The sequence below is a fragment of the Leptopilina boulardi genome, unplaced genomic scaffold, assembly GCF_019393585.1.
Source record: "Leptopilina boulardi isolate dan_hultmark-lab unplaced genomic scaffold, ZJU_Lbou_2.1 LbouV2_333, whole genome shotgun sequence".
NCBI classification, from domain to species: Eukaryota; Metazoa; Arthropoda; class Insecta; order Hymenoptera; family Figitidae; genus Leptopilina; species Leptopilina boulardi.
In genome coordinates, this window is record NW_026137900.1 from 370,278 (window position 1) to 389,935 (window position 19,658).

At 27.7% G+C, this 19,658-nt stretch overlaps 2 protein-coding genes across 3 annotated transcripts; both read left to right on the forward strand.

Moving 5' to 3' along the window:
* The first annotated feature begins 1,176 nt into the window (after nucleotides 1-1,176).
* LOC127285474 (uncharacterized) lies at nucleotides 1,177-19,658 on the forward strand. Of its 2 annotated transcripts, XM_051311510.1 has the most exons (15): nucleotides 1,177-1,449; nucleotides 13,203-13,422; nucleotides 13,505-13,809; nucleotides 14,182-14,253; nucleotides 15,092-15,315; nucleotides 15,389-15,486; nucleotides 15,560-15,871; nucleotides 15,942-16,328; nucleotides 16,409-16,647; nucleotides 16,717-16,997; nucleotides 17,074-17,230; nucleotides 17,439-17,790; nucleotides 17,868-18,179; nucleotides 18,242-18,651; nucleotides 18,755-19,658. In XM_051311510.1, the coding sequence occupies exons 2-15, from the start codon at nucleotides 13,306-13,308 to the stop codon at nucleotides 19,314-19,316; spliced, it is 3,828 nt and encodes a 1,275-aa protein (XP_051167467.1). In that variant the 5' UTR covers nucleotides 1,177-1,449; nucleotides 13,203-13,305; the 3' UTR covers nucleotides 19,317-19,658. The 2 variants fall into 2 exon arrangements, with proteins under 2 accessions (XP_051167467.1, XP_051167468.1); XM_051311511.1 differs by lacking the exon at nucleotides 14,182-14,253.
* LOC127285475 (uncharacterized) lies at nucleotides 7,760-12,138 on the forward strand. The gene is made up of 2 exons (XM_051311512.1): nucleotides 7,760-7,967; nucleotides 8,303-12,138. Exon 2 carries the CDS (start codon nucleotides 8,368-8,370, stop codon nucleotides 12,037-12,039), a length of 3,672 nt encoding a protein of 1,223 aa, XP_051167469.1. The 5' UTR covers nucleotides 7,760-7,967; nucleotides 8,303-8,367; the 3' UTR covers nucleotides 12,040-12,138.

The following is a 19,658-nucleotide window of genomic DNA, read 5'->3' on the forward strand; positions in this document are numbered from 1 at the left end:
CAATAATTGAATAGTTTTAGATGAAATAGTTATTGTAAAAAAGTTGATTTTTACCTGTATTAAGAGGTTATGGTGCCATTGTTGGAGGATGATTTTTTTCACATTTTCACACTTCACTTTTTTTAAGATAATTAGTAGAAAAAGATATTTATTATTGAAAATTATTTAACTTAAACACCGATAAACCATTTTATCACAACTGAGAAATATAATCGCGAGTTACATTCAGGGAAAATAAGAAATAAACTAAGCGAAATTTTTTCTCTCGCGCACTCCCGCGCAAAATGGTCAAGAATAAAAACTGACAAATTCACTATCATATCACTCACGAACTAATAATTGATTTTAGATAAAACCCATTTCAAATTGATTTATCGAACACTTAACACTTTCTTATCACGAAATTCGACTAAATCACGAATAAAAAGGTGTTATTTTAACGACTTTAACTTCCAAAAATGCATCAACACTGATCGCTATTCAAGGCGTAGATTCTTGTACACTTCACTAAAATATCGAAAAATTTGCAATAATTAGCTTTGATTTATAGAAACTATTATCACATTTTAATCACTGACACTTAAGTTACGTTAATTAACACGAATTAGAGTAAATTATACATTATTTCACTTAAATAATCGCAAAATTTCGTAAACTACTAACAATAACCGGCACTGCAAAAGAGCAACTGACACCGGAAATAAGAAAAATTTCAAACTAGCCTATTCTAAGTACTGCGCATGCGCCTCTGGTGACAATTGAAATTCTAATATATTATCTAATGTTAACTTAAGATTCGATCATTTCTAATATATTAATGGAAATTTGTCAAATATTTAACATTTTTATCTATTTAATTATTTACTGAATTTGTTAAATAGAACGGTAAAATGTATTTTATTAAAACCTGAAATCAACCAAATTTACAAAGCGACCAGCTCAATGCGCAGGCGCCTTTAGAATTTTATTGCCCGGGAAATTTCAAAATTCTAAATATAATATATTAAAATTATAAAACTGAAATTTGTCAAATATTGAAAAAAATTAACGTCATTACTATGTATTTAATTACAATTTATATTTATTTATTATTTTATTTCATTATCGACACGATCTGAAAGGGTTCGGGTTGATAGAATTTCAAAATTCGTCCACTAGAGTGCAGGAGTGCATGGTTGAAAAAAACCGCAGTTCGAGATATCTCGTTGGCGCGGTCAGTTCGATAAAAATCAGTCTTGGTATTTGGGGTTGTCTTGGATTGTCTTTTATCCGAAAAATCTGTAATTTTTAAAGTCTAAAAAAGTGTTAAAAACAAGTTGATGAAGATTGTGGAAATTACAAGTGTAAAGATTGGCATTTAGATAGTTTTTCATCTCTTAAGTTGAGTTGACATCGAAACTTTTTTCGATTGACAGTTCTCATCTTCTATACAATCACCAACCACTATTGGTAAGTAAAAGTTTTTTTGTTTTAGAATCAAATTGGCAATAATTTATCAAATAAAAAAGATTTTTTAAAAGTGAACAAAAATAACAATTGTAAAATAGGACAATCATGTCGCAAAATAACCCATAAATGTGATTGCGGGTTAAGCACCTGTCACTTTTTGGACGCGTTCCATCGAATCGAGAGGGGTGTGAAATAAGAAGGTTAGGTGTCATTCAGGATCTTTAAATGAAAATCATAATATTATGGATAAATTGCTGTGTTTCTTATTTGAAAAATAGGTGTAAATTATATATGATAACAATAATCTTTCTATCATGATTTGAACGCGAGTTAAACAGTTCCTTCCGTCAATTAATTTAGAGTAATTTGCGGCGCGACGAACCCTGGCCTTTGTCACAGATTTTTGTCATTTAAAATTTCTTTCTCTTGATAACAAAAAATTTTGCCATATTGTATTTTTCTTTTTTTTTTACAGACATTTATTGATCAGATAAGAATAATCATTTCTGTTTATATTAGCAAAAGACTCTTATTATTGACTACCAGGACTTTTTATCGATCCAAATTGTGATTTGTAAACAAAGGTTATATTATTCTATAAAATGACAGTTTATTCACGATGTCATTCAATGATATCAGAAAATGCTTTAATGAAAGCTAAACATTGAAAAATAAATTTTCTTTATTTTTAGAAGTAAAACCTTGCTATTGGCTTTTCGATAATTCTATTTTATTCTTAATATAATGGATATGGAAATAAAATGATATTTAAGTAATAATAATGAACGAAGGATGATTTCTAAACAAAAAGAGTTGTTCAAAAAAAAAAAAAATTAAGGAATTTAATTAGAGAGTAATGTGAAATTATTATCGAATTTCTTGTTGTGTAAAGGTTTAGATTTTTTTTTTTATTGTTTTGAACTTGAGGACAGGAGCTTTAAATTTAAAGCATTATAAAGTCCAGTGACAAAGAAAGCGTCAAAAGTCTGCACATTGTCATCAGCCCCCGAGAGCGATGTCCCCCGATCTTTTGTATTCCCCTCATACAAATGTTCATTCATATAAAGCGAGAGGAATCATAAGTCTGATACACACACGTGTGAGGCAAAATATGCGAGAAAATTAATAAAGACGTATTCAAATTCTCTTTATAGTTGTCAAAATAGTAAACATTTTTCTCTATTTTGAATTAGAATTTCAAGTGTATAATTTGATTTTGAGTATACAGTAATGATTTCCCCTCCCCCCTCCTAATCTGTGACAAATATGGAAAGCTTCTCACAAAATGAAAAATAAAATTCAATGTCTGAGTTGGTATGAAGGTCTAAATCTGTAAGTCGAGAACAAATTCTGAAGGTTCTTCGTATATATGAAGTTTCGTCTCAAAGAAATTTTACTTTTAGATTTGACGATATTTTTTTTTTCTATTTACAAGAACTGTTTATTTAGCATAAATTACTTGAAATCTTCTATTAGAAATCTATTTTTGTGGGAAAGAAAATTTTTTGATTTTTTTGAAAATTATTTTTTAACAACAATTTTTTCAACTTTTTTATTTTATTTTTATTATTATTTATTAATTTAGCAACTTTATTATTAATTCACAAATTAATATTTGAAATGAAATATATTGTGATAAATTTCGTTTTACTGAAGTATTTTATTTAGAAGTAGACAAGAATTCAGATAAACAGAAGGGCCAATCACCCGAAAACTCTTTCCAACATCCCACACAGATCGACTCAGACGTTAAATTTTTTTCACTTTGTGACATTTGCCATCCATGTGTTAAAACAAAAGTTTTCGAAATTTCTAACCGCAAAAAAAAAGAAAAACAAATTGAAAAAAATTTACTAAATAATTTTTTTTCTTGATAAATGAAATACGCTTGGAATTTAGAGAGATATTTTTCTGTGGCAATGTTATTTATCTTAAAATGTAATTTTAAAATTTAAATACACTTAATGCAGAATAAGACGCTGGAATGATTTAAAAGACTCGTTTAATATTTGTCGTCACCGTGTTGGTTTAATTTCACATGTATACCTTAACTCGCACTACTAGATTAGATCATTGTTCATCGTGTAATATCAATCTTTTGTAATTGTAAAATACGATCGTCTTAACTCTGACATTGCAAAGGGAATATAAATTCGCCTAGTGGCCTTTTAAATTTAATAATATAAATTTTAAAAATTAAATTAAAAAACAAAATAATAAATTAATAAATAAAAACTAAATTTACGCAGTTCGATTAAAATTTTAAGTAAAAAATTCATTTTGATAAAATTTTATCATACTCAAATTAATTAAATTCCTGATTCGTCATCATTTCAAATGGCTTTTATTTGTGTAGAAAAAACAAAATGTCGGGACATTGTCCTGACAAGATTATAATTGATATAAAGTCATGTAGTTCATATAACACATTTAAAGCATCCGCGAATAACGTAAACAAGAATGTGGAGAATTATTTTTGCTTATAATTTTATTGCGATCATAATATATTTTTTTTGTTGTAAACGAATTTTTTGAAATTCCATCAAAAAATTGGCATGCAAATTTTGTATAATAAATAATATTTTTTTTGCAAAATTTTTAATTTTTTAAATAATTAAATTGTTTAAATAAAAATAAATAAAATACAAAAAAAAATTTTTTTTCATGTTAAATTCGTAATCTTATTTTATAAAAATTATAATAATTTTCTGATTTGAAGCTGATATGTTACTTGGATTTTAAAAAAGAATTTAAAAAATTTAATTCGAATCACTCTCGCTTAATCAACTTTCCTATCGATGTATTCAAATACGGGTCCCAATTTAGATTTCAAGTTCAATGCACAAATCGTACAATAAATTTTTTTTTTTTTTGCCATTAACACAAAAAAAGTGTCAATAATTTTTATTGAATAAATTATTGTTGCAAATAAATGAAATACTAATTAGATGGAATTTATTCTTCGCATGCGTTTCTAGAAAATATTTTTCAAGAGATTGGCAAAAAGTTGAGATAAAATTGTATATATTTTACATTATTTTTCCGTTGGTGTATAATATTCTTTCTATACATAAAAGTTTCACTTTGTCAAGACACTATTGTGTGGGAATTTTCCGAGTGACTGACTCTTTCCTGGATATTCATATATTGCTCTTCTTTCATTTAGCGATAAGTGTAAAGGAAATGAACAAAAATCTGTTTTGATTTTTAATTTTCTTTTACATTATCTCAATTTACATTATTATTATTATTATTTTTATTTTTTTTAATGAAGAAATAGAAAACGAATTTTTGATAATTTCTTGCAATTTTTATTTTATATTCAATTTTTAAAATAAATGTTGAAGGGAAAAAATAATTTTTTGACGAATACCTTGCTATGTAAAATCAGAGAAATAAATTGTTTGAATGCCTGTTTCATGAATAGTGAAGATGGTGCACTTGAAAAGAAGTACAATATACACGCAGGAAAGAATAATGACATGTAACGTACAATATAAGAACAGACAGAACGAATGTGTCTCGAGTGTTGGTTTTTATGTGACTGGCTTTTATTTTTCTAGTTTTCATATATTATACACTTATAAAAAGAAAATTTATAGCTGGAGTTTAAAATGTTTTTTTTAAAAGGGAGGAAAATTGAATTTAAAAAATTTAAATATTATTTTTTATATATAAAAACAATTTTTTGATAGCTATTTCATAGCACAATCCTTTATTTGGTGACAAGATCCATAAATTTTTTTTTTCCTAAAAGAAAATTTCTTTTTTTTGATTTTATTTTCTGCTTTTCTTTTTATGGTTTTTTTTAGATTTTCTTTTTTTTAAATTTTTTTTCTCAACTAAAAAAAGTTTTTTTTTAGGGCGAATTTCATTTTCTTTTTTTTAGTGGAATCCTTGACAGTGCGCTTCACCCTTTTTTTCTATCACCATTCTCACTTGTATATAGGTATACATGTAATACCTATATATATATACACTGAAAATTGAGGGTTGATACAAGGGAATCAAGTCCCGTCTAGCGATGCACTCAAACACGTTTCACTACTTATTCCTTCAAGAAACAGGGTCGATGAACATACTTTTCTTTTAGAAAAAAAAAAAAAAGAAAAATATATATATATCACTTTCAAGTTGATGTACGCTCGTTTGCCGCTTCTTTTAAGAAGAAAATAGTACATGAAGAAGCCGTATATTTGTGAAACTTAAAATAATTTTCATCTAAAATCAATTATTTGTTTTTTAATTTTTATAGTGGTTTTTGTTTTAAAATTCCAAATAATTTGAAAATTAAAATGTTTTTTTTTTATCGAAAATAAGTTTTTTGTCAAATACATAGAGTTTTAAGAAAAAGGGACAAAAGATAATGGCAAAAAGGACTAAACAAGTTCAGTCAGAATATCCTTTCTCTTCATGAAACTCGAGATAAAAGTGTAATTTGTAGAATTCTTCTAATCTTTCTCATCTATTTCCTTCTTTTTATATTAGTGTTTCGAAATTTTTTTTTTCTTTAATTATTACAGTTAATTTTAATCAAATAAAAAACAAATTGATAAAAATAATAAATAAAAATAATTTCAATAAATTGAATAAAATTAATTTCAATAAATTAAATAAAAATAATTTCAATAAAAAAAATTTTATTGATTAAAAAATAATTTATAATGTTTTTGTTGAACTCAATTACACTAAACAAAAATGGTTTAGATGAAATTTTTTCATTAAAGAAAAGACTCATTGTGATGAAATTAGTAACGATACAGATTAAGTGGGAAAATGCGGCTTCGAGAGATGATGGGGGGGAAAAGAGGGTGAATGTTAGTGCACCACTACTTAAATAGTAGTGTAAAATATTTAGGTCAGCTATAGCCAAAGTCGACAAGCCAGCTTTAGTCTGGTGATCTACAAAGCCATTGCTCTGATTCGAACTTCGAGATTAAAAAGCTTTTCTCCTATATATCTATATAAAAGCTTCACTTTTTTTAAAAAAAAAAAAAAAATCTCCAAATCGTTCCCCCCTCCCCCCCTAAGTTACAAGTATCAGGAGAGAGAGAGAGATCTTGATGAAAATTCTTTTTTAATCCAATCTTGATTCTTTATAAAAATCTTTTCATTTTTATTATTAGAAATTTTTTCCCTTCATTTCCAAGTAGTTTTTCTTTTTTAAAATTAAATTTCAAATCACATTCCCATATGAAATTCTTCCAAGTGGAATATTAAAAAAATGTTTTCATTTTTATTATTCAATTTTTAAAAAATAAATTTACAAAAATGTAAATCAAAATAAAAAAAAATCCTCTTTTTTTGGGATGATTTAAATTTTCGAATTTTTTTAAAAAAAAAAATATTTTATCGCAAATTATTCTCTCCCAGCGGGAATGGAAATTAAAATTAAAAGCTTAATATTCTCGTCTCCAATATAAATTTTTTTTATCCGCAATTGTCCATTAAAAAAATTGAAAATGTGTCACACTGCGTATATGTATTTATAAAGAATAAAAGAAGGAAAAAAAAATTTTTCTCATAAATTCAATTTGTGGCTCGACAGTATATATATATATATATTCTCAACGGGAAAAGTTCAACCGTCATTAGGTCTATTGTTCCCATTATATGAAAAAAGGAGAAAACCAATTAATATAATAGGCATCGTTTTTCTTTGCGAGAAAATTTCACAAATTCCATGAATTTTATAATAGAATTTTTCAATTAAATTTTGTTAATTTAATTTACTTTTTATTTGAGAAATTAATTATCGGATTTAATTATATATATATAAATTATTTTCATAAAAATTATATTAATAATAATGTGATTAATGAAACATAAATTGAGGGGAAATATTTCTTGTTTTTCTTTTTTATATATAAAAAGAATACAAAAAAAGAATTATCTTCATATAATATATAGCTATATCGTAAAGTTATAGATACTTGTACATACTATAATAAGAGCAATCACGTTAATCACTCACAAGTGGCAAGAGCACCCGAAGATCCTTTAGGTGCACTCGTTTCTCTATTATGAGTACGATGACCTATTCTCGTCTTCATTCACCTTGGAAAACAATTTTTTTTTTCACCCATTTCCAATAAAGCATGGAATATTAAAAAATATTCCACTGAATATTTATTCTTTTTTTTTCTTCCATTGACACGAAATTTTTGTTTAAAATATTCCATGGAGTATTTAAATATTTTTTTAATATCTTTCAATGTAAAAATAATTAAATTTTCATTAATTATTTTTAAAAATTCGCGCGATTTTTGTTCCGCATGCGCATTTATTTCATTGGTCGCCATTTGCAATTTTACGAGCTGTCAAACACGTGCTCAACTTATAGGTTATATACAAATTATAACATTTTGAATTACATTTGATCGAAGTTATTTTAATGAAAAATAATATTTATTATGTAAATATCACAATACTGGTGGCATAGAAAACAATTAAGTTATGAATAAGTGTGACGAACGTGCCAAAAGAGTCTAGAAAATAATTTAAATAAATATCGCAAGGTATGCTCTAAACACTTTAAATTTTTAATTTATCATTAAATTATTACTATATTCTTTCATTAAAAAAATCTTCAATTAACTTCGTTATTCTGTTCAAATTATTAGTTATTGTACTATGGTTTTTTAATATCAAAATTTAAATAGGTTATGTTTTAAAAATTTTAAACAATCTAAATGTATAGAACTATAAATAAAAATTTATTATTAATTCAGTAACAATTAACTCTAATTGCTAAAATTAAAAATACAATATATTTTTTATGATAAATATCCAATAAAATTTCCAATATTAAATTTAATAATCAGTTTTTTTTATAACAATTAAATTTTTTCAGATAGTGATTGATTTCTCTCTATTGAGAGCCTTGCAAAATAAAATATTCATTCATTCGATTGAAAAATGTCACTCTCGGCAAAATTTATTCAACATTTGAAAAATAAAGAAACAAAAACATGTCGTAAAAAATTATCCGAATGCAATGTTAATCAAACAAATGATTGGGATAGAGATTTAATTTCTCGTTGGACATCAAATTCATGTCTTGAATGTCATGATAAAGAATGTAAATTACAGAATATTTTAACATTGGAGAATCTTCAATTGGGAAGTAGTTCATCCTATGAAGTTAAAGAATTTGTCATTCGCTCATTAACAGAAATATTATGTAATAAATCATTAATCAACGATGCATTAAAAAATGAAACGACAGCATTTTTCGAAAATATTTTTCACGGTTGCAATTGGTTTATATCCAATCTTGAAATGCAGTGTTATTTTAAAAGTAATATAAAACATCTTACATTATTTGTAAAATCATTTTTAGAATTTTTAATTGATATTTTTAAATCTACCAATGAAATTATTAAATTAAATGCACAATGTTCTTTATCACTTATAATTGATTCGTATCTTGTAATTTATAAACAATTTCCCGATAAAGAATTATTTTCAATGGAATTTTTGAACAATATTCTTCTCATTTTTTGTAATTTAATGAAATTTGAAAATTTGAAAATTCAATCAGATTTATATCGATGCGTTGAAATTTTGTTATTTACCAAAAATTTCTTACCGCAATATAAAAAATTCAATAATGAAAATGAAGGAATTCCGGCAACACTTTTTTCCACCCTCGAGAAAATTGCAAATATCGATTTGAAAACTGCTTTTATAATATTTGATGTGATTTTTCGCGTTGCTGTAAAATCGTACGAATCTGATGTTAAAGTATTGGATGTGATATTTCGAAATATTGTCAAAAGTGCAAATAGAGAAAAATTGATAATTAAAAAATTACTCGATTGTTTAATTGGAATTCATTTGAATTTAGATAATCAAATTGATGATTTAAAATTATCCGATTATTTAGTTACTTTTATTGATGAAATTTTGAAAAAAGAACAATTTGAAAGTCTCGATTATGATTTAATAATTGGAATTTTAAATATACATCCTTTTATAATGGAAAAGAATTTTGAGAATATTTTAATAAAACTTCTACCGAAATATTTGAATGTTTCTGAATCTTCTTATTGTACTTTCTTTGTAACAATTTTGAAAGTCAGTGTTTCTCTTCGTAGAGAACATAAATTAATTTCCCTATTGTTAACAGCAACTAAATCTGTAATATCTAAAAATTCTGAAGCAGAAATTTTGATTCCCTTACCCAAGGAATTCTTAATAAAATTTATGGAATCTCTTGATAATACAACTATTTCACAAACTACAACAATTTTAAGGTCTTTGATATATTATTTAAAACCATATTGTGAAGATGATTTATTTTCAAATTCAACTTTTACAATGTTGGAAGTAATTTTTCAATTATTAATTTCATTTATGAAGGGAATCAAAATTTTCGACTGTATCAGAAATGTGAATACACAGGAGAAATTTTGCGACGATCTCATTGAATTGGGAAACCAATTTTCCTTCTTGAGTAATAAAATATCGAACAATAGAGTCATTTTTAGTTTTGTAAATGCTTGTCAAGCTTGGAATGATGTTTGTAATTTAATAATGCACTATGTTCCTTCTTCAATTTCGGAAAAATTGTCAAATCGTGTTTCAGCGAAAAAATGGATAAAATTACTTGAAAAAATTGAAAGTATAGCTGATGAAAATGACAATTTAGAATTTTCACAAAGTTTACTAATGAATTTGACGGATGAAGAAAAAATAATTGAGACTTTAAATTGTCAATCGCCATTTTGGATTTCTGTTATTCAAAATAATTCGGAAATGCTTTCGAATTTAACTGATCAACAATTATTTGAATTCGCCGATATTGTAGTTTCTAGTGTTGTAAATAATTCGGATAATTGGAAAAAATGGGATAAATGTAAAGATAATGTTAAATTTATTTCGGCTATAGTTAAACAAGTATTGATAAAATGTGAAAATAATATAAAATCCGAAACAACAAAACAATTTGTTGATAAAATTACACGTGATTTTAAATGGAAAAAAATAATTCAAAAAATTCAAAAGAATAATTTAATGTCTGATGGTGTGGAATTTTTGAAAAATACCAAATCCAAGGACTGTAAAGTTATGAAAGAATTTTTGAAAATTCTCTCATCGATGCATTTATCTCATTTACATCATGATATAAGAATTGTTCTATTTATTTTAATTTCTTCGATTGTCACGGAATTTTCTCACGATATTGAAATAGCGGAAAAATGCAATGAAATTTTATTGGATCTTCTCCAGGAGAACGATATCAATATATTTCAATTTCCCAATTTGCAAATATTACGCGAGAATTCACTTGGTAATGATGTTTTGTCACTTATTTTTGAATTGCCACTTAAAAACGATTCGTTTAATTTGTTAATTAATTATCTCGATTCAAATGATGTCAGCGATAATGTAAAAATTATTTTATTAAATATTATTTTAAAAACAAAATTACATAGAAAATCGGAAGATACACAATTGTTAAAAAAATTAATTGAAAAATGGAAAAATAATTTATCGATTAAAAATGACAAAATTTACAGTAGTATTGAATTAGTGATGTTGATTTTTTCATTGAAAGATGCGATTATTAATAGAAATATTAGTGATGAATTGAAAGAAACGACAAATCAAATATTAAAGGAAATTTTTGAGAAAAATGCAACAAAAATTAACGACGATTGTGTACAACTTTTAGAATTAGTTTTAAGAAATCGTTCCTTTTTGGAAATCACTAATGAGAATATTACTTTAATATGTAAAGCAATTTTATCAAATCCCAATGAAAATGTTTTGCGACCTTTTTTGGAAACATTAAATTCCGAAGAATTTAATGTACTTTTAAAAAGTCTACAAAAACAGACAGTAAATTCATTCGAAGATGATAATGAAAATGAATTGAAAAAATGTCTCTTAATTTGGGAATATATTATTATAATTGAAATGGCATCGGCACGTAATAATATTCGTTTAGCGGCGATAAATAATTTATTATTTTCATCAGACGAAAGTTGTATTTCAACGAGACATTGGTTGTGTTTAATAAAATTGTTTGAGACAATTGTAAGCTCAAAATTCATTCAAATTACAGGGCAAATTATTGATTTGATTCTAGTATCATGTATGAAATGTATAAAACGAGTGGGTGTTGTTGCATGTCGTGAAATTGTGATTTTATATACAATGATTGTGAAATTAAGGACGAACTTTGTAAAGGACAAATTATGGTCGTTAGTTCAATTAAACAGTGAAATTATACGATCATTAAGTGATGAGAGGGGAAAATTAAATTGTTTAAATTATCAATATCAACTTGAGTGTTTAATACTCGATATGGAGAAATTTGTTATTTCTTTAAAGAAATTTGGCGATAGTGTTTTGGAAATTTATCCCTATATGTTGACTGATTTAGTTGAATGGTATTGTCATCAATTATTGCCAAAGAATTTAAAAAATCATTTAGAACTCATAATACAACGTCTCTTAAGTAATTGTGAACATGAAAAAATTGAATTTCTAAATCGAACAATGCCTGTGGCTACGCAAAAAATATTTAAAGAACTTGTAACAATGTATAGGAAACATTATAAATTTACTGGAAAAATTTAGAATATTTTCATAGGAATTAATTTAGTTATTAAAAAAGAAAAATACATTGAATGAAAAGTATATTTTTTAATTAATACAAATCTTTTTTTCCAAATTAAATATTTTCTATTTTTTAAACCCTTTTGTCTTTTTTTCCCCCCCATTATTTTATTTTTTATCACTATTTTGTGTCACTTTAAATTAAAAGTAAAACTACGTAATATGAATTTTTGGCACATTTGAATTTAAAGGGTAGATCTTGCGAACTTTCCAAGTAGGTCAAAAGTCACCAAGAGAATGCCAAACTATTCGAGTCGAGTTTCAAGAGAATCGTAATTCTTTTATTGACCCATTTATTCGCGGAAAGTAAATAGATTTTTCAAGTTCATTTAAGAAAAGTTTGATTATTTTTATTTAATAAATAATATAAAATAAATTTTTTTTTTTCTAAAAAAAATGTTTAGAAATGTATTTTCTTAAGTTAATTATATTTAAAAAGTGTTTTGTAATTAAAATTTTTATAGTATAATTTACTTTTTTTTTATAAAAAAGAATAATTAATTTTAAAAAAGTGTTTGATAATTTTTTTGAGGAAAATATTAAATGCATATCCTCGGATAAGTTTTGTCTCGATCGATTCAGAGAGAGAGTAACATTGAAAATAGCTTCCTTCCTGTAATAAAGTGGGTTTATGCAAATCAGACTTTGTTAGAGTCATATTTTATCGTCCTCAAGGTATTGTTTGAAACAATTTTTTTTTCGAATTAAGATTATTTTTGAATGAACAAGAATTTAAAAATATAATAACAATACAGTTGAAATTCGATAATTAGAAATTTAATGCAAATTAGAAAATGTTTCTTCTATTTGGTTGAAAAAAAAAAAAAAAGTAAACGGAAGATGACACAGTTGACTCTATTTCAGATGGGGCGAGTGACTTGTCGAGTATCGGATTTTCAAACGAGAGGTGTCAAGAGATTCTTTTCAAAACTCGTAATCCGATCTCGTGAAACTCATTTGACTTTTCTTTATATAAGTTAAGAATGAGAGAGTTAAATATCGTTCTCGACTTTCTTACATGCTATACCTAAAGTCGACTTCCTTCAAAGTCAATTTTTTATTTTCTGAAAGAAATTACAATGAAATTAATTTTTTAAACTAAAAAATGTTTTTTTTTCTTTCAGGTTGGAATGATAAATGGTAGTAAACAGCGGAATGGTGTATGAGGAGATTGTGGGAGTTCGGGGCAGCTGACCCCAGCCCCCTCGGACGCTATTCGTTCGCGAGATGCCCCATAATTTAAATACAACTTCTGCCAATTCAGCGAATTCGGGGCCCAATCATCAGGCTTGTCATCCGCCTCAACCTTATCAACGAATCAGCGGAGATGGATTTCAACCCGAGGTATTTTTTTTCTTATTCAATTAAAATTAAATAATAATTTTTTTTAATTAATTAAAAATTTATAATTATTTGATTTTTACAGAAAGAGCCGGTGGATTTTGAAACATCACATTTACGAGGAGCACCAGCAGAGGTGGAATCACTCGTTCACAATATCAAAGAAGTTGCCCAGCAATTTCTCTATCACTGGCGAACATTTCCTATCGCCCTGCCACCATCTCTGTCGACATGCACCGATGGTGATGACACATTGGCTCGAAAAAAGCATCATTTGAGAGATCTTTTCGTTGCACCTAGTTTCGATGAATTGGATGCCGTTGCAGTGGACATTAAAGGAGAGCCAAGAAGACTTACCAACAAACAATTGGAGAGCATTCGCGAAAGGGGGTATGTTTTCCAAGAAAAAGAAATATATCCTTCGTAATTTCTCTCTTTATCTCTCTTTCTTTCTTTTTCTCATCTTATAGACTCATTAATTTTTTTGTAATTTGGTAGAAATTATAAAAATCTCTAGAATTAGTTTATAGTTGGATTTATTACCAAAAAGAAAAGTAGAAAGAGCAATAAATCGTGTCTGTCTATATTATTTAAAAAATTTATTATATATATAAATATATATAAATTCATTTGAAGCCATTTGTAGCTATCATTGTCAATAATCATTATTTGTTTTAAATAAGAAACTTGTTTTCGTCGAAAAATTATGATTGTGAGGGTGAGTGTTCATTTCTCTGATGATATGTAACGATTTTTCTAAAGCTTGCACAAGGATAAGTATGGAAAACCGAAGAAGCTGAATGTCGTTCAATTGGAAAGCATTCGGAGATGCGGGTATGTCACGCACTCACGACACTCCACATAAATTCATGAGTGATTTAACAAAAAAAGAAAAAAATGAATTTTTTTTTCACATTCAAAAAATGTCCTGTTAACTGTTTTTCATCACATTCATAACTGTGTTGAACGTTTACACATTTTGTTAATGTCTCAGTACCTTAGGATATCAATGATTTTTTTTTTTTTTGTTATATAAAAGTGATAAAAAAAAATACACAAAATTTTAATCCGTTAAACTTTTTAATATAAAAATCAATTTCAATGTCATAAGGCAAAGTATCTAATCAATTAGAGAAAAAAAAAATTAATAATAATAATAATAATATGGTTTTATTTTCTTAACGCAAAAAGACAAATATGGCTTTATGTAGTAGTTTCAGCATGTCATTAATTTTATATCAAGTAGAAAATTTTTTAGTTATGTGTGTTGTGAGAGTTTAAATTTTTCTTATTAATTAATGGGCAATGTATGCAGAACAAAAAAGTTTCTGGTCCTCTCAAAAAAAAATTTTTAATTTTTATTTACTGTTTCAGAATTTTTGTTTTGTACATTCTTTTCTAAAAGTTGATAAAAACTTTATAAATTGAACTTTTTTGAAAAAAATCAAATTTTCAATTGTTTTAATTCAGAAAATTAAGTTTAAATTGTATTTTCATTATTAGAGTTGGGTAAGTTATTTTTTTATTGCTTTTTTGCAATTATTAAAAAAGAGAATCAATTAATAAATTAGAAATTCAATGTTTCGTGAAAATAATTATACAATATTGTTCAAACTTTATAAAATTAGTACATGTTTTGATTTTCATGGGATTGTTTCTTCTTTTTTTACAGAGAATTTGAAGTTGATTCAATTAATTTCCCCGGTCAGATGCACCGATGGAGATTGAGTTCTCTTTTGCAACGAGGCAGAGATCGAAGAAGAGATGCTCTTTTATCGGATCTTGCTTTAGCTACAAGATTTTTAGTTGTGACTGCAAAAGCAAGATTAGTGTCCCATTGTTTTAGTGTTTCACAGTCATTCCGAGCAATGTTGACTGGTCTTCTTAGGCTTCTTGGTAAGTTAAAAATTTCAGAAAATACAAATTTTTGAATCAATATAATAAATATATATATAAAATTTAATTGCAGATATATTAGTTGGTGTGCCATCGCTTCAAGCACAGAATTTAGATGCCAAAATTCGTGAAGAAAGATGTAGATATCTTGTTGCCGAATTAGTTTGCAAAGTAAGAGTTGACAAAACCTCTTTATGTGATGAGAATGAAATCAATTTTTGTATCTTTTTTTTATTATTTTCAGTCAGAGTACGAGGATTCGCTCGAGTTACTTTGCGGTTTTGTTCGAAGACAACTTCGTCGTGCAACGATGGAGAAGTTTGAAGTGGAAAGAGAGTCCTCTCAATTGTTGCCTGTACCAGTTCCTTTTGTGTTCGGAACACCTGGAGGAGCTGCCGTTGATCTTCGATTATTTTGCAGAGATATAATTAGAAAAGCTTTGCCCACACTAGTTGCCATTTTGGAGAGAGAAACGAGAGGCTGGTTTTTGCATTTTAGAGAAAGACTCATTTTGGAATTGAGAGCGCAAAAGAAAACCGACGAAGAAATCGAAAGAGTAATATAAGAAATTAATTAAATTTTTTATTAAAATCTCATTGTATTTATGAATAATTTAATTTTTCTAGGAGGTAAACGAGGCTGTAATGCGCGAATATTTGCAACGAGTTTATTCAAGTATATTATCACATCCGGATATACATGTATTGGGCGAAGGAATTGCACAGCTTCTTTTGCAACAGGCACAATCTGTTGTCTTAATGCATAGAGCAGTTGAAAATGTTCAACGAAAATTAAATCAAACCAAAGACACTCTTCGAAAGCACATAGAACACGAGCATCCAGTTTTGTCGCGAATTGGTCCATGGATGCGTGACAGAATGCGAGAAGCTGAAGCAAATTTTATTGATGAGTGCGAATGGAGTGCACATGAAGAAGCACTTGCGTTGTGCAGTCAACAGAATCTTCAGCAGACTGTCTATTTTCTCAATCGTGATCTTACTTTTATGCGAGAAGTAATTTAATAATAAAACATATTTTTTACAGATTTCTTTTTTTGGTGATTGTAATATAAAAATTGATTTTTTTTTTTCAGAGAGAACCAGTTTTATTGAAAGAATTGCGAAAAGTGAAAACACCGACAAGAAGTTTTCAATGGCCAACGCAAATTTGGCTACCAAGAAATTGGATTATTCGAAGAAGTTTTCAGGGACAATCTGAAATAATTCCCACTGTTTTGAGTAATACTCCAACTTCCATCACGACTCCTCGTGCCGATCCAAATCAGCCAGTCTTCCTTGTTGAACGAGAAATAATACATACGACAACAACGAGGTAATTTTTTTTTTTATATTTTTCAATTTTTTAAAATTATTTATCTAAACCTGAAAAAATAAATTTCAGATGGCCAATGTGGCGCTGGATAAATTACATTGCGAGAACTTGGTGTTGGACATGGAATGCCATGTTTCTTTTGGGAGTTGCAGTACCATGGTGCAGTCCTGTATCGTTAAAAGCTCTTTTATTGGTAGAACCATTTACGCCTGATTTGGAACTTAGCCAACTAAATGGAACTCTCTTCCCACGAAAATCGTCTCAAACTCCTACACTTTATTCTCGATTGACAACACTCTGGAGGCACATTAGTAAAAGTCGAACGCATTTTGAGACAGAGCCTGATACTGGTAATTTTTTTTTTTTTTAAAAAAAGAAAAGGGAATTTTTGTTTACAGAATTTTTAAACGGCAATATTTTTTACAGGTTTTATTGGAAAAGGAATGACGAGACACATAAATAGATTTTGGAATTATGGTGTTAAAGGTCTTCTAGGAACACTTGTGATACTCTTCATTTTTCCCGTTGTCTGTATACTTATCAGTTTTGGATCCCTTTTCATTGCTCTTACTGCAATTATGTGGTGAGTATTAATTATTTTTTTATTAATTTGTTTTCTATTCTTTTTTCCTTTTAAATTTCGTTTTATAATTTAAATTTTACTTTATCTTTTAAAAAAAAACTATTTTATTTAACTTTATATTTATTTAACTACATTAATATATTTAGTAATTAATTAATTATAATTAATTGAATTGAAAAATACTTTTTTGATATTAATTGTATTTTAGGATGCCGTTAATTACGTTAATTTTACACTCATTTATGGCTTTGGTCGTTGACTTGGATTGTCCGGAGCCAAATCAAAATCGCTACCTCGTCGTTTTGGAAGCTTTATGTTGGAATATTGGTGTTCAGGGCTTTTTACAACCGATTGCTGCATTATTCGTCGCTCTCTTCATTTGTCCTATTATTTCTTTTACAATATTAACAGTGTCTGTGATACGTTATTGTATTAGAGTCGTTTGGGATACGTTAATGTTTCATCTCGTTATAAAAAATAGAGGGAGAATTCCTGCAAGCGACAGTTTTGTTGTCAAACGAATTGCTGGACCTGGTTTGGCATCAGATTATTATTATCAAGTAAGTGACTAATTAAATTTATTAATTTATTTTTCTAAAAATTAAACTTTCATTTTTTTTTTTTTTTTTTTTTGCAGATAAGACCGGAACAAGCGCTAGCAGCTTTCGAAGCGAAATTGGAACTTGATGAATTGCTAGCATTTCAACAGGAAATGGAACGACTAATAACTCAACCACAACGAGATTTTACACAATTTGTCGAGGCGTGTTTTGGTCCATTTGCTGCGAGTCTTGCCAAAACGAAGGATCCATATCGAACATTGGAAAAAGAAGCGAGAAGTTTAATTTCTGTTCTTCATGAAAAACTTGATCGTCGTAGAAAAGATTTACAAACTGGTCTTGGTGTTGTGGTTCGAAGTAAAATAAAATTGGCTACTTATGATTTGAAGGTAATTGTTTTACATAAACTTATTATTAAATTTGATTTTTAATCGAATAAATTTAATACAAGGTGATAATTCAACAAGGCGCGATGATGTTGGAACGTCTTTATCCATCACATGTTCTTGCACGATTGATAACGAGTGAGGATGATTTTTGGGAGAATAAAGGTTTAAGTGTTGGCGATTGGGCAGGACTTGCCGGTCTAATGTATGCAGAAATTTTTAGTCTCAATTTCCTACAACCCCTTGACGATACGGATACAAAATTTAAACTTGAACCACATCCTGGAATTGATTTAACACGTTATACGGAAATGGTGCACAATACTGAATTGGGCGGAATAAATGGTCCTGATCTTCTTGGCGCTGTTTATGCACCACGTGGAAATATTCAAGTTCACAGTCCTTATCTCGAGGTATCGGCCTTTAATCCAAAATCGAAGCAACCAAGTAATAGCAGAAAGTCTGATAAAAGAAGGTAAGATTTTTTTTTTAATTATAAATATATTTATATTAAATATTATTTAAATATTTAAATAAATATATTTATAAAGAATTTTAAACAATTGACTCGTTTACAGTGAAAATACGGGATTATTAACGTCAGCGAAATTTCGACGTCGCACTCTTTCGAGAAATGGCGATTCTGAGGGTCGCTGGCAACCGTGGAAACGGCAAATGCGACCCTACAGTGCAGAGAAACTTGTTATTCCACTTCCAATTCCACATCCAGCGCACATTGCCGTTACAATTCATAATCGCGATTCTGAGGATCCAATTCCTCTTGATTCTGAAATTTGTCAAAATATTCTTCGCGCTATTGAAGAATCACCAGGTGAAATGGCAATTGAAACTGTTAGTCGTTTTCGTGGTGGTGGTGATTCGAGTTTTGATTCAGTTGCATCACAATCGTCTGTGTCAATTGACACGGGATTGGATAAAGCTGATGAAACGCAAGAAAGTGGAAATGAGGAAAAGGAGAGTGAAACCTATCATTGGACTCTCTCAAATTGGGGTGGCGGTATGACTAGACGAAGAAATAATTCTGGTTCAGTGAAAGTTGATCTTGCTTCACCAGAGGATGTTACTCTTGATACTGATACCACTAGAGTTATGTTCAGCACATACGGAACTACTGTTTGAAATTTTTTGTAATATATACACAAACACAAACGTTTATTATCAAGTGTAGCATTTTTGGAAAATATGAGATCATCCTTTTCCTTTTTTATACTTTCTGCGTTTCATGGGGAATTGTTAAGGAGAGTGAAAGAGTCTTTTCGAATCAATTTACACGAAATAATTTATTATTAACAATGCATTTTTGCTGCACTTGTTTTTTTAAATATTTTTTTTAAAGTAGAGAAAAAGACGCAATTATTTAGTTTTCTATAGATGTTTATAAATATTTCTTAATAGCTTTTTTTTTTTGAAAATTTACGAATATTTGATTTGAGACTTGTTTACTTTTTTTTACTGATCGTA